This window comes from Drosophila hydei, unplaced genomic scaffold (genome assembly GCF_003285905.1).
Source record: "Drosophila hydei strain 15085-1641.00,03,60 unplaced genomic scaffold, DhydRS2 tig00008132-arrow-arrow-pilon, whole genome shotgun sequence".
NCBI lineage: Eukaryota > Metazoa > Arthropoda > Insecta > Diptera > Drosophilidae > Drosophila > Drosophila hydei.
The window spans coordinates 194,063-206,339 of NW_022045841.1; the positions used below are offsets into that span (position 1 = coordinate 194,063).

General features: G+C 37.7%; 1 protein-coding gene and 1 long non-coding RNA gene across 4 annotated transcripts; both read right to left on the bottom strand.

Annotated features, from left to right (window-relative positions):
- Nucleotides 1-143: 143 nt before the first annotated feature.
- On the bottom strand, nt 144-7,040 carry LOC115483439 (ATP-dependent 6-phosphofructokinase). Of its 3 annotated transcripts, none has more exons than XM_030225419.1 (8): nt 6,880-7,040; nt 4,779-5,120; nt 4,554-4,708; nt 3,141-3,249; nt 2,150-2,338; nt 1,625-2,067; nt 714-1,556; nt 144-641 (listed from the first exon to the last, which is right to left on the bottom strand). In XM_030225419.1, the coding sequence occupies exons 1-8, from the start codon at nt 7,024-7,026 to the stop codon at nt 503-505; spliced, it is 2,367 nt and encodes a 788-aa protein (XP_030081279.1). In that variant the 5' UTR covers nt 7,027-7,040; the 3' UTR covers nt 144-502. The 3 variants fall into 3 exon arrangements, with proteins under 3 accessions (XP_030081279.1, XP_030081278.1, XP_030081277.1); XM_030225418.1 differs by lacking the exon at nt 3,141-3,249 and adding an exon at nt 3,787-3,895; XM_030225417.1 differs by lacking the exon at nt 3,141-3,249 and adding an exon at nt 4,314-4,422.
- A 1,132-nt stretch (nt 7,041-8,172) lies between these two features.
- LOC115483440 lies at nt 8,173-8,555 on the bottom strand. Its single transcript, XR_003944353.1, has 3 exons — nt 8,463-8,555; nt 8,300-8,411; nt 8,173-8,244 (listed from the first exon to the last, which is right to left on the bottom strand). It is a non-coding gene; the product is annotated as an uncharacterized LOC115483440 (long non-coding RNA).
- Nucleotides 8,556-12,277: the final 3,722 nt, after the last annotated feature.

Below are 12,277 nucleotides of genomic sequence, written 5' to 3' on the forward strand. Positions count from 1 at the left end.
TTTATGTATTTATGTGCTATAAATATATTCAAAGCGTGAACAAAATCGAAGTATAAACTATAATAAATAATCAATAAGTGAACGAGTGAATAAGGAAAATTGTTTAAAGTAGTTATGACAAAATTATAAATAATCATTGTGGCGGTATAGTTTATACATTTATATATTTAAATATATATCCTGAAATATATGTATAAATGTGCATTGTATACATTAGAAATACACTTAGTTGACATGGATTTTTTGAAGTGCACACTTTAACTCTGGGGTAAGGTTGGCTAAATACCAGTAAATATTAGCAGCTAAACTTTGACCTGAGCTGAGAGACATGTTTATAGTATAAATATGTCGAAAACGTCTATATATAAGTGAAAGAAATCGAAATAACAAACTTCGCAACGTTTACGTTTGTTGCAACTGTCAGAGTAGAAGTTTAAATAAGCAATGATGTTTCCTATGTGCACTGGGCATGATAAGTTTTTGTTGTATCGTTCTTTGTTATCTAAGCAACAGCATCTGTGGCGCATTCCTCGTCGACGGTAATGTACATGCCCTCCTCTTCGTAAGCAGAGTCGTGCTTAGCCAGGATTCTCAACAGTGGACGCAGGCGTAGCCACCACTGCTTCTTCGGGATGCGTTGACTGTGAGAAATGGGAAGATATTTAAATCAGATCGAATCGAATTTATAGTGGCATTATTTTCGTGGCACTCACTCAAAGTTGGTGTCGCCAATGAGATCGACCAAGGGCGTGAATCGATACTGTCGGGATACAATGCCCAGCAGGGTTGCTGTGTCGGTCGATTTGCAGTTAACGACACCGTTGCTATCCATGTTTTCCTTGATTTGCTTTGCCAGCCAGTCGACGCACTTGGCGGCCATTTTGGTGCCCATGTTGCGATCGAATGGACTGGGTGAGCCGCCCTGTTGCATGTGACCCAAAATGTTCATGCGGCAAGTGAACAGACCCTTGCCCTCCTCCGAGTACAGTCGATAGATGAAGTCAGTGGTATAGTTCTCACTGGCCTTCTCGTTGCGCAAGATCAGGCCGCGAGAGACACCCTCTGCCATTTTGGATGCCATGTGATAGACGTCCTGCTGCAGGTCCTTGATGGAGAACTTCTCCTCAAATATATATGCGGCATCGGCGCCACCGGCCAGGCCAGCCAACGTGGCCAAATAGCCGCTATAGCCACCCATTGTCTCGATGACAAACACTCGACGCTTGGTGCCCTGGGCCGATTGACGAATGCGGTCGCATATTTCGGTGATCTCGTTCAAGCCGGTGTCGCAGCCGAGCGAGAATTCAGTGCCGGGCACATTGTTCGAAATGGTCGCAGGCACAACCACAATGGGTATGCAAAACTCTGGATAATTTTCACGCTGATCGGAGATTTGCCCAGCGGCGTGATAACTCTCAAATCCGCCAATGATCAGCAGACCCTGAATCTTGAACTCCTTAAGACGAGCAGCGATCTCCTTGAACTTGCCCTCGGGCAGAGTGCGCTTGGTGCCTAGATAAGCACCACCTTGACCCACCCAGCCAGATACATCAGACCTGTGGCAAAGTCGAGTGTGTTAGATGTGCAGCTCCAAATGATCATAACCATATCGTATCACACTCACCAGCCCAGCTCGCGCACATTGCCAGCAATGAGACCCTCAACGCCGTCGTTGATGCCGTAGACAACATCGCCGCGATAAATGGCGTTACGCACAAAGCTGCGCACAGCCGCATTCATGCCGCAAGCCGGCGCTCCAATGTGCATCACGGCCAGCCTATAGCCCTCGATGCCCTTGCCCTGCTCATCGAAGTTCTCCTTTGGTGGCTTCAAGCGAGTCAACATCTTGTAGGTCTCCAGATTGCGTTCAAAGGAACGACCGCGCAGCTTGACAGCATCGGCCCAGCGATGCTCCTTCATGGCCTTGGCCACGGCTTGGGTGCGCTCCACGCACTCCATAAGTGGCACGCGAACCGTTTGGTTGCCATCCAACGAGATGACCACTGGCACTGAGTCCGGCGTGGCCTCCATTAAAGCCAAAGTGGCCTCGGCACCCATTCGGCAGGCCTGTTAAATCATGAGAAATGATCGATAATCGATAATCGATATATATCGGTTATATGTAGCAATATGATTTATCTTCTCTTACCAGGACACGATCGAAGGCGCTGGGGTTACCGCCACGCTGCACGTGGCCCAGCACAGTGATGCGAGCATCGTGCTTGAGACGCGCATCGATCACCTTGCGCACATCTTCAGCGGAAATGGGATTGCCCTCGCGATCGCATGCGCCCTCGGCCACAATCACAATGTTCAGGCGCTGACCAGCGGAACGCTCCTGTTTGACAATGAAAGCGATAACCGTTAGACGGACCACCTCTCTACGCGAGTCTCAAACAACGATTTGGTTAGTAACTTGTGTGGATACATAGAAGCAATAAATAACTTCAAAATATACAAAGTGCTACAAAAATTAATTATAGAAGATATTTACTGAGTGATGATGATATATATGTATATATATATATATATATATATATATAAAATATATATATATGTAAATATGTCTTATGTGTAAATAGGTAAAAAAGACGACAAATATGAGGTTATCAACCAGATGTAACTATGAATAAATACAGGTGAGAAAGACAGAGAGTATGTATGGATGTGTGTGTGTGTGTGTGTTTTTCTTTGTATAGCTTAAACGATGAGTGTGAGAAGAAAACAGCAACTGAATATAAGAAGAATAACAAATAAGCAAATTATATAGATATTTACTAATTAAGCTAAGGTACAACAAAATAAACTAAAAACGAAGACGTAATAAAAGCCAATTAAATTGCCCAGCAAAAAGTAGTTGTGTGTGTGTGTGTGAGTGTGTGTGTGTGGCTGCACACTTAACCCAATAAAAACCAATTCAATAGCCAATCAGTTAGTATTTTCTAGAACCAGTTTTGGACAAAAAGCTGCTGCTCTTTGCACATCTTTTAGAAATGTTAAAAAGAGTTTGAAATTAAAGTTTTCTTTTTTTAAATATCTATATTTACAATTTGAATAATTTAGTAGTAAACGCAAAAAACACCATCGCACAGTATTAAAGAATGGAATGAAAAGGGAAAACCTTTATAGAGTTCGCTGACCTGAGCTAGCTTTGTGCACAGAGCATCCTGCCAGTTAACTGGTACGGGCTCTTCGGGTATGAACATAAAATCAGCTTCTGTGGCAATAGCGGCTGAAATTGCCAAATAGCTAAAAACGAGAGTAAATCAAACACGCCGAGGAGAAGACACGTTGTACAGGTGAGTGAATTGTTAATTGATATTTGATTAATTACAATATGCTTAAGATAAGACGTAAGGTAGGTGGTAGCTAGGGCTTATCATACATCCAGTTTTGGCAATCGTCGTCGAATATAAAATAATTGAAACTCATTTCAGATAAGCAAAAATATATACAAAACTCAAAACTCAAAACTGATGCATGATATGTTTTTCTATATGTATATATATATCTGACTAATGCCTGCTAGCAAGTGTGTGTGTGTCTGTGTCTGTGTGTGTGTTGGTTGGTGGGTGTTTGGGTTGTCGCGTGTGTGTAAAATGCAATGTTTTGCTGCTGTTGTGTCTTGCAACAACGAAAAGCAGATGATTCGCGAGATAAAGAGATAGAGAGAGAGAGAGAGAGCAAACACACTGTGAAAAATATTGCGTTTGTCTTTTGTTTTTTGTTTTTTTTTTTTGTTTTTGTTTTTGTTTTTAATAAAATATATATAGGTTCACTTCTTGCCTGGGCCAATAGATCGCAAAGCCTATCTGGCCAATCGACTTTCGGCGGCATTTCTGGTATAAATATGAAATCGGCCTCGCAGGCCAGGCCACCAACGAGCGCTAAGTAACTGTAAAAATATATGTGTTGTATTATTTGGTTATACATAAATACATACATATATACAATATATACTATATACTACACTATATAGCATATACAAATGGGAAAAAGGTCAACAAAAGGTGAAGGGGCGCGATCTGAGAGCACATAAGGAAATGTCAAAGAGCTAAAGATATTCCTTGCTGAGATATCAGACTTGACAACATCTCTTTCGACTACTACAACTATATGTAGACCTACTGTAATATCAACTTATATATATAAATGAATTCATCAGTTGCCTGTGTCTTGATTTGTTGTTTTCACATTTACATTTATGGTGCGTAAACATTGAATGCTTGAACACAGATCGATTTGGGTCAGAGAGGGAGATATATATAGGGATATATGTGGAGACATTCAACGATCGCGAGCTGATTGCTTGCCTGGTCCAGCTTGAGGGTCAGTCTGTCGGGCCAATCTTGTGGGGGCGGGTACTCGGGGAGAAAGACATAGTCTGCCTCGGATATAACTCCAGCTACAACTGGCAAATAACTATAAGTATTGAAGGCATTTAGCATTTGATGTCAAATATTTGGCGGAGCTAACAATTTGTATGTCAGTAGTTACGCATCACAGGCAGCCTAGCTATGACAATAACGGTAAACCGATAACAAATAGCTTACCCACAATGACGACCCATGACCTCCATGATGAAGGTGCGCTGATGTGAGTAGGCAGTGCTGGCAATGGCATCGATTGCCTCAATGATGCGATGCAACGCCGTGTCCGTGCCAATGGTCATGTCCGTGCCACAGAAGTCGTTATCAATCGAGCCCACCTGGCCAGGTAAAGAGGGCGTGAGTGGAGAGAGTGCTAGGCAGCTAGATGATTGAGTTCCTGTGACTTACCAATCCAACAATGTGCAGAACGTTGTACTTGTTCTTCTGCTCGCTGGTTATGGTGTTATTCTTCTCCAGCTCATCCAGCAGGCTGGACCACTCCTGACGGAACAAATTGGCGCCAGTGAGCGAGCCATCACCGCCAATCACCACCAGGTTGGTAATGCCACGTTGCACCAAGTTATTGGCAGCCTTCAGGCGTCCAGCACGCTCACGGAAATCCTGGCAACGGGCTGAGCCAATAATGGTGCCGCCACGGTGTATGATCGACGATACCGATGCCCAAGTCGCTTCCTGAATGCAATCGCCGCCATCCACCATGCCCTGATAGCCTTCACGAATGAAGTACGCCTAACGCCAAGGATTATTGAAATACAAAGAACAACAATAAATTAATATACCTAATAAATATATAATACTTCTGAAACAAAATATCAATAACGACATTTCAAGTTTCATGTGACTTTGTTCGGTCAAAACTGTTTCAAAATTGTAATTTTTCTTGCATAATTCTGCCTGAAACTGGATAGTGGAGTTTTCAGCATACATTAAAATTATGTTAAAATCGAATATTGTATACTCTTAATATATTTATAAATATTTATAAAACATAAATATTTGTAAATTTTAATGTAATTTAACCTTTATATATTTTAAATTAAGAAAATATTTATATATCACAAAAAAATAATTATAGTATACAAAATTAAATACACAAATTATAAATTAAAATACATATTTAAACAAATTTAAAATTTTAAATCGAAAAGAATAATAAAATCTATATATCTTTTTTATTAATAAATTTAATTAAATATATAATACACAATATATTTGTATATTTAAAATAATCTTAAGTTTTTTTTATTAATTTATAATTGATATATTTTAAAGGTCTAAAATAATGTTAAGTGTTTAATATTTTTTATAGCTTTTTTTTAATAAATTAAATTAAAAATTATATATTTTTAATATATTTTCGTAAATGAAATAAGGAAAACCTAGTCATTTTTAAAATTTTTTTTTATCAACATCCGTTTTATTAATCAAAAGAGTTAAACTAAGCATGGCATCTTTTCCAAATACATAAATAGTTTCATATTGTATGCACTTTAGAACTTATCAGGATTAATACATGATAAAGCTGTTTAAAAATAGGTGAATGATTTAATCGAGATTAGTGAAGAATATGATGCCATCATGTGAACAAAGAATAAGAGATTATCTACTATCGATTCAATTTGCTTCAGCTTTTAATTAAAAGAAAATTGCTGCTTGACTTGGGTTTTATATAATGTACCTAGATATAGTCATAATTTCTAAGCACCTCAAGCCAAATAATCGCGCATAAAAATCAAAAGTGAATAAATGAAAATGAAAGTGACTTTGAACGAAACACAAAAAAAAGAAACATCAGCCTTGCGACATTTTATTCATTGCAAAAATCATCATCATCATCACTATCATCATCGTTGAATTTCGAATAATTTATTTCAATTGCAATTATTTGAAATTTCAACTCTTTTGCCCTCACAGAGTGTGATCACAATTTGCCATATTCGCCCCAATCAGCAAATTCACACAGTCGATCAATAAAACCAATAAGCAAATAGTAATTCACTTTTCAAACAATAACCGAATTTTCTCAGATATATCTGCGTGATCGTCTGTAAGTTGCCCGAAAATAAACTCAATGTCAAACGCACACAAACACGATTTTGCCTGTGTGTTGGTGTGTTGGTATCGTCTATGTATTGGTGCTATGAATGTAGTGTGAGGCGCTTTTATTTGAATATGCTTTTGTTTTCCCCCTTGGGTTATCTAACGGCAATTGACACCACCTGCAGAACAAGCTAATTTGTTTTATTTCTATCATCTTTATGATTTAATTGCAAGTTCAGCTAAATATACATCAATTTGCTACATATATATACATATATATGCATAGCAGACTCTCTAGACCATAAAGTTCAATGGCTGAACTTGTTCCGGTAACCGATAAGAACATTTTTGTGAACAATATATGTGTGTGTGTGTGTGTGTGTGTGTGTGCGTCTGTTTCCAAATTATATATACCAATGCAAAAGCACTTGGCAGAGGTCAAACTCACCTTGCATCCCACGTAGATGGCCATACGCACACAAGCCCTTACAGCCGCATTCATGCCCTGGGAGTCGCCACCGCTGGTGAAGACGGCCAAGCCCTTGTCGCGCTGAGAGCCGCGTGCCAGGAAACGTTGATTAGTCTCACTATTCATATTTGGCTAAGCACTTCTTTATTCAAAGTTAAACAAGTTAATCGATTCAAAAAAACAACGGCAACGCACACACACACACACGCAGGGTGAGAGAGTGAGAGTGAGAGTGATACTGACACGGACGCACGTATCGAAGTTTAAGTTGGATGCACCCAACGGCGAATATTTTGTGAATGATTCACAGCGAAACTGGAGGAGCTTTGAGGAAGCCGAGTTGTCCAATTGAACTGCGCAAATCTTATGCTGCCCGCAGATGCCGTGGCTATGTGCCTGCGAGACGATTTTCACAAACTGGGCGCGAGAGCGGCGGTCGAGCGCAGAAGTTTCGGTTTTGACGTTTCAAGGTGACCTTTAAACGCAGCAAACGCTTTGCGTTAAGCGCAACTACACGGCAGACTGATGCAATGAACTGGTTGTCTGGCGTTTTTATAGCGCTACAGCGTAATGTATTTTGATTATCTACACTCTGCGCGATTTTTGATAGTATGTTTCATTAATGCAACAAACAGTAACGGTAATGCGGCCAAGATTCTGCTATCAATTTGTCACTATTGTGGGCGAAAATGGGCGATTACCCTATTGGACTTATTTTGTTTACCCCACACATACACAGCGAGTGTCATGTTGACAGCTGAGCAACAGCTGTGCGTACATGGTCAGACAAAAGCTCTATCACACCAGCGAGCTTCTGTATGGCGAATTCAGTAGCTTTTCACCACACCTACGTGAGGTGTAGAGCCGTTAGCTATTTAAACGTTACGCGTTTGCATTTAATTAAGATTCTATTACTCACATATTTACGCTTAAATTTTGGATAGTTAGCAAGCTTTACACCTGCTGGTTTACCATAACCTCTTTCGTCAACAGTACAGATTCATTATCATCGTAGCCCATAAAACGCACACCGCCTTTTTTTACTGCTGGGTGTTTTAGCTTGGGTCCACCCAGTTGTTGATTCCTCCACACATAAGCTTCCACCATAAGACTTGAAACGGATTAAATGCAGCTGACCACCTGTATCTTGCAATCGGACTTACTTATTAAAAAATATTGAATTCAGTATGAAGCCTCGAGTCAATATTTCATTCATATTCTGTTTTACGTAGAAATACAACTTTTTCGATGGATCTTCACAGTGTTTCCATTTGCATTACCAATTTAAAAACATGCTAATTTATCAGAACAGACAGCTTGACCACGACACAGATGCTTTTTATGCTGCAAAGCACTTATTAGGAAAATATTTATATTGGAAATTCCACATTGAACTCACTTCAACAACTTGAGCACTCTTTAATTGTAATTCGGAGTGGAACGGCTCGGAAATGTGCAATTTGCTGGGACAGTGTTGGCTCGTAGGCAATACCTGCTCTGTTTCCATTAGGCTATGGGCGATTGCTTACAATTTTGACCATTATGCATTAGCTCGTACATACCGGGTTGATAATTTTGAAAATACTCGAAATTTTAATGCATGCATATCAGTTACTAAAGGTAGAAATACATAAAATACATACTCAATTTTGACTACGTTTTGAGACAAATAATAATTTAAAATTATACGACAACTGTCGAATCAATTTAAAGACTAGCTTACTCGGTTACACTTACAAGGATTAATTTCAACTGATATTTTAAAACTATATGAAATTCTGATTTAATGATATATATGTTATTTGTTTTAATTTGATTTATTTGATTAATTTGAAAATTCAACAAGCGGCTAATTCCTAACCACATAATTTAGATTTTAGGAAAAAATAATATAAAGCAGCTCGTTGAAATCAGAGCCGATTAAGACCGAGTTGGTCTATCGACTTCAATTAGCTTAAAAAAAAATACAAATTAAAATATTTTCTTTAACAAAGCGATTCTCCTTTCGCTAGAAAGATAATCCAGACGCGATATTTCCAGCATTCCCGTTGGGTGTTTGTCTGTCGTACCTACATATATACTTATCGTATGTTGAAGGTGTCGCATCACAGCATTTGCCCACAGAGGAGTGGATGGCATGAAAATCGCAGAGAAAGGCGAAATCCTTAATTTAGATTTGTAATTGCGATGAGGCGTTCAGTTGGCAATCGGATGACGTCGCCTTGTGCTTCAGTTTCTTCAGATAAAGTACATATTTTATCAGTGGCGCTTTGAATTTAGCTCTCTTTATCATCTTCATGTTCAGCAGCAACGGCTTCTTATTCGTCTCTACATTCGTCTCCCCAATCGTCACCATCTCCTTAATTATTTCCTTCACCTGATCCGTCTCCTTCTCCTTAATCCTTTCCTTCACCCGACCCGTCTCCTTCTTCACTTCCGACACCCAATTAATGTCCTTGTCCGTCTTCCCATCCCTCTCCAGAGCCACCTCCTTCTCCTTTTTTCTTTCCCACATTCGATCCATCTCCTTGTCGTTCCTCACCCTCACCCTCACCCGATCCGCCTCCTTCATTTCAAATAGCTGATCCGTCTTTTTCTTCATTCCCGATCCGTCTCCTTGTCCTTCTTCCCTTTCTTTTTCTGAGTTGTTTCCTTCACCTTTAAAGCGAATCCAATGTCTGTTCGAAATTTCTCTTTTTTCGGCATCCATATATTGTCGTATATCATTTGCAGTACGATCGAAACCCAAACTTCTAGTGATGTGCATAAGTCTCTGTATATTTGGGCTTTAGCCATACAAAATTAGGAATCAATATCTATAAATGGATATATGAAAGATAATATTGCTTACGTTTTGATAGAAACTAAGCTCATATCACAGAAATCATCACGCACGCTATCGGCTGCATACATAATAGTCAACACCTCAGCTGTATTGTCGCACAGGTAGCGATAATACAAATTGATATTGTCCTTCATTAGGATCTTTAGGTAATCATACTTCATACCCAGATTTACACAGTTGCCCATTTTGTTTTTGAAGCCTTGCAATTTGTCAATATCGGTGCGACGACTGAAAAGGATCCACTTGAGCTCCGGGGAACTATCGGCAGCTATTCTGCCTCTGCTGGAAAATCGACATGCGGGTAGAAAATTCACCAAGGGAATCCCATTGTCAATGTGCCTGCTGACGACATGTGAGATATTTTTTTCGTTGGAAATATAATTGCTGCATTACCAAGCTATGCGATTGGTCAATACTTGAAAATTTACATTTATGCATTCCTAAAAAGTCACAAGAATTTTCGTTACAGGTCTGAAAATATAAGGCATACTTTTTTAGGAATCAATAAAAATTTCGTTTTCATTTCATGATCCGAAAGTTGTGCTGGCATGAATAGATTGTCTAAGTGAACCAGTCTATAAAACTAATTGAATGCAGATAATGCATAGATTGCTAAAACTTATCTTATCATACTTACAAACAAGTTTACAAACCAGTTAGAGTACAAATTTCCATTTTCATTTAAACTCGCAACTCAAAATTTTAGCTTCAAAAATCATTTGGCTTGAGAAATAGTTATTTTAATCTTTCTTATGATCAATTTGAATCTGAAACTAGAATGGCTCTGTTATGTTAGATAGCATTAATATAGCTAGCTCTTTTGCTTAATATTTCTTTCTCTTTCTGTTCTTTAATACCATTTCACATGGTCCAGGCTAAGCATCTTGTATGCTAACTGTCCACCGTTACTGCAAATAGTACTTCTAGCCTACCAAAGAAAGCTTTATCTTAATATGTTCAATATCTTTTCAATGTAAAAACAGTCAGTTATCAATACCTTAATACCCCTCAAAAATTCTTTTACACAATGACTTGTTTTTTTTGTATTTTTATTTTTTTTGTTTTTTTTTTTTTTGGTAATTAAGAAACTGTAATTTCAATAAACTTAAATTTTCACATCAATCTTTGCCTCCACACACACATACAATTAATGTGTGCTCAATGTTGTTGTTGTTCAACACATTTTGTATGTTTGTTTTTTGTTCTGTTTTTCTTTTAATGTATGTGTATTATGTATTTGCAGTTTCCATTTTGGTTATTCGACTCGATTTTATTATGTATATTGTAAGCGTAAATTCAATTGCGAAAATATACAGTTATACAGTTTTTATACACATCTGCATAGATAATTTTAATTTCCTGGCGACTGGCGTTTGTTCTTGTTGCTGTTGTTGTCGCCATCTTGGATTAAAATTGCATCTACTCAGCTTTTAAAATAAGTATTTTCTGTTTTATTTGTATTTTGTATTTTGATTAGTTATCAATTTCCTGTTGTTTTGCAATTAAATGCCCTGATAAACCAAACTTAATATCAACAATAAAGCAGAATGTTGAATTAGTTGAGTTTAGCAACAATTGGCATCGTTCGAAAAATAAAATTAGCTTTCAATTTCGATTTAGTTTTTCTTTTGTTATATACTTGCTTCACACACCTGTTTTTTTTTTTAATTTTTCTCATTTTGTTCTTGGACTGGGGGTTTACATTTAAACACATAGATGATAATAAAAATATAAAAAGTAAACACTGAGACATTTAGTTATAACAATTGCACATTGATAATGTTATTGCTGTTGCTTTTGCTTTTGCATAATTGCATATAGTAAGTATATATGTATATGTGAGTACGTTATAAATAGTTATCGCATCGATCGTACGATTAATTTTGATACTTGTTCCAGGATGGCGAATCACTGGTTCATTTAATCTTCAAATCCGATTAACCGATTGATTTACATACGAGGAGAAAGAAAAAAGAATTCTTCAAACAGGCACAATAGAACTCATGCCTTCTAAGCTATCCGCGCAACGGAACAAGTTATTTGCACTGATTTAGAGTGAATATCTATATCTGTGTATGTTAATCACAACTTTCTTGACTGCACAACTAAATAACCATTTATTAATTTGACAACAATTTAGCACACAGTTTACTCTTCTTTGTTTTATTGATAGCTGCATTATAAATGCAACACTGTGTGTGTGTGTGTGGGAGACAGAGAAAGTAAAGAACAAAATCCAAGAGAACATAAATTGGTTGAAAATAAAGTTTAGGTTTATGTTTTTATTTGTTGTATTTTAGAAAAAAAGATAATTACAAATAATACATAATTTGTTTCTTTTGGTTCGCATGGGCTTCTTCTTTGACGACGAAAAATAATGGGCATTATTTGTAATTACATTATTTATATTGTATAAACCAATTAGCCTTTCTTTATTATTGTTTTTTTTTATTAAGGAAAGCGGCGCAGCGCATTAACAAAAATAAAAGACATAAATTTGTTGTTGACTGTGTCTTGTGTACTGTTTGTTTG

Coding starts and splice junctions, on each gene's coding strand:
- LOC115483439 (XM_030225419.1), bottom strand. CDS start 7,026: ATGAATAGTGAGACTAATCAACGTTTCCTGGCACGCGGCTCTCAGCGC. Junction 2,339..3,140: donor TGTGCACAAAGCTAGCTCAG/GTCAGCGAACTC, acceptor ATTGTCAAACAG/GAGCGTTCCGCTGGTCAGCG. Junction 642..713: donor ATTGGCGACACCAACTTTGA/GTGAGTGCCACG, acceptor CATTTCTCACAG/TCAACGCATCCCGAAGAAGC.